Genomic DNA, 1,905 nt, shown 5'->3' on the forward strand with positions numbered 1-1,905 from the left:
TGCTTTCAGGGCCTCTCGGCCAGGGCATTTCCAACTGCGTAGGCTTGGCAATTGGCGCTCATCATCTCGCTGCGAAGTATAACAAGCCGAATTTCTGTATATTCAATAACTTCATCTACTGCATCTGCGGCGACGGATGCTTACAAGAAGGTCAGACGAGCTATGAGATATGGAATTGTTCCTCCTGTGTTGGGCATTTAGGTTTTTGCCTTGGGCTGTTGTCCTGGTGCATTGCAGAGCAATTTAGCGTAGCCAGTGGGACAGTAAATGCAAGTTAGTGTGTTCAGCGATGACATTGGAGTATTTTACGCCTAGTGTTTTGTGCTTCCTACATAGGTGTTTCCAGCGAGGCCTGCTCATTGGCCGGCCACTTGGGTTTGGGCCGTTTGATTGTTTTGTACGATTCCAACAATGTGACGATAGATGGTGACACATCGCTGAGTTTCACGGAGAATGTTATCCAGAGGTTCAACGCATATGGATGGCACACGCAGACCGTCAAGGACGGAGATAAAGATCTTAGCGCCATCCTACAGGTGGGGCAAGGCAGGAGTAAATTTAGAGGGTTAGAGAGGAATCCAGAGAGCAGAGCCCTGAGTGTTGTTAGTGACTTATTCTCTGCTAGACAGAGCGTGGCAAGGAAGAAGAGACGCAAGGAGGTAGCAGCGGAGAGTTAATTTGGTTTGAACTTCTGTTCATCTCTTGCTTGTACATTGAAGCCGACTTCTCATTCCACCACGACAGGTCTGGCCGTTGGTAATTAACTCGTCACCAGATGCCCGAAGTGCGGTCTGCGCTTGCTTTGTGCTTAGGCCATCAAAAAGGCGAAGGCTGTAACGGACAAGCCTTCTCTCATCGAAATAAAAACAACAATTGGATGGGGGAGTCAGAACGAAGGGACTGAGAAGGTGCATGGAGCCCCTTTGAGTGCCGACGATATCAAGCAGCTCAAGGTGAAGCTGGGTCTTAATCCAGACGAGAGCTTTCAAGTACCAGAAGAAACAAGGAAGGTAGGGAGAAGCTAAAAGGGGTGGTGTAGGCTTCGGGGGCTCCCACCGTTTACAGCAAGTCAGCTGTTGCACTTTCTCGTAATACAGGCGCTGATATTTTCAGCACCATATATAGTATAGTTGTACCACTGTTAGGTGTTTCTATGTAATTCAGTTCTATGCCGATGTTGCCGCCCGCAACAAAGCTGAATACGAAGCGTGGCAGTCTCTCTTCACCAAATATGGGGAGAGTTATCCTGATGAAAAGCGAGAAATAGAGAGAATGTTCGGCAGAGAAATAAACGAGAAAGTGGANGGGAGAGTTATCCTGATGAAAAGCGAGAAATAGAGAGAATGTTCGGCAGAGAAATAAACGAGAAAGTGGAGGCCGCTTTGCATGATATGGCAAAGGCAGCGGCAGGCACCCCAGCCTCTACACGAGTTCTCTCGGGGAAGGCGCTTAATGCGATTAAGGACTTCATGCCAGAGCTTGTAGGTGGTCGGTTGCAAGTTTTTAACGCTAAAAAACAGCAACCAGGCGTTTGTCTGTATGACTTGTTCGCTTTTTGGTGAAGACGGCGGTGTGGCCCGCCTGATGCAGCTTCTCCGTCGCGCCTTCGCTTCGTGGGCCGCCGTAAGCACATGTATGTATCGTGATCTGTCGCATCTTCCCCTGTGCCTTCTGGCTTTTGCTCGCAGATCGGTGGTAGTGCGGACCTAACGACGTCAAACGAGACACGGCTAAAGGGCGAGACCCCGTTCAAGGTCGGCTCCTACGCTGAGCGCTACATCCACTTTGGGGTGAGAGAGCATGGAATGGCTGCCATTTGCAACGGGCTGAGCGCTTATGGATGTTTCCGTCCTTTCGGGGCTACGTTCCTGAACTTCGTTACTTATGCTTGGGGAGCGGTGCGGC

At 49.9% G+C, this 1,905-nt stretch overlaps 1 protein-coding gene across 1 annotated transcript in view; it reads left to right on the forward strand.

Moving 5' to 3' along the window:
• Positions 1 to 1,338, forward strand: part of EMH_0014740 (transketolase, putative) — a gene marked incomplete at both ends in the record, with an annotated part of 2,652 nt that extends 1,314 nt beyond the window's left edge. Inside the window, 5 exon segments of the mRNA XM_013500211.1 lie at positions 10 to 150; positions 337 to 536; positions 813 to 1,010; positions 1,165 to 1,302; positions 1,306 to 1,338. Coding sequence (XP_013355665.1) covers positions 10 to 150; positions 337 to 536; positions 813 to 1,010; positions 1,165 to 1,302; positions 1,306 to 1,338 — 710 coding nt within the window.
• Between the last annotated feature and the right edge of the window lie 567 nt (positions 1,339 to 1,905).

The sequence above is a fragment of the Eimeria mitis genome, genomic scaffold, assembly GCF_000499745.2.
Source record: "Eimeria mitis Houghton genomic scaffold, Emh_scaff513, whole genome shotgun sequence".
Taxonomy (NCBI): domain Eukaryota; phylum Apicomplexa; class Conoidasida; order Eucoccidiorida; family Eimeriidae; genus Eimeria; species Eimeria mitis.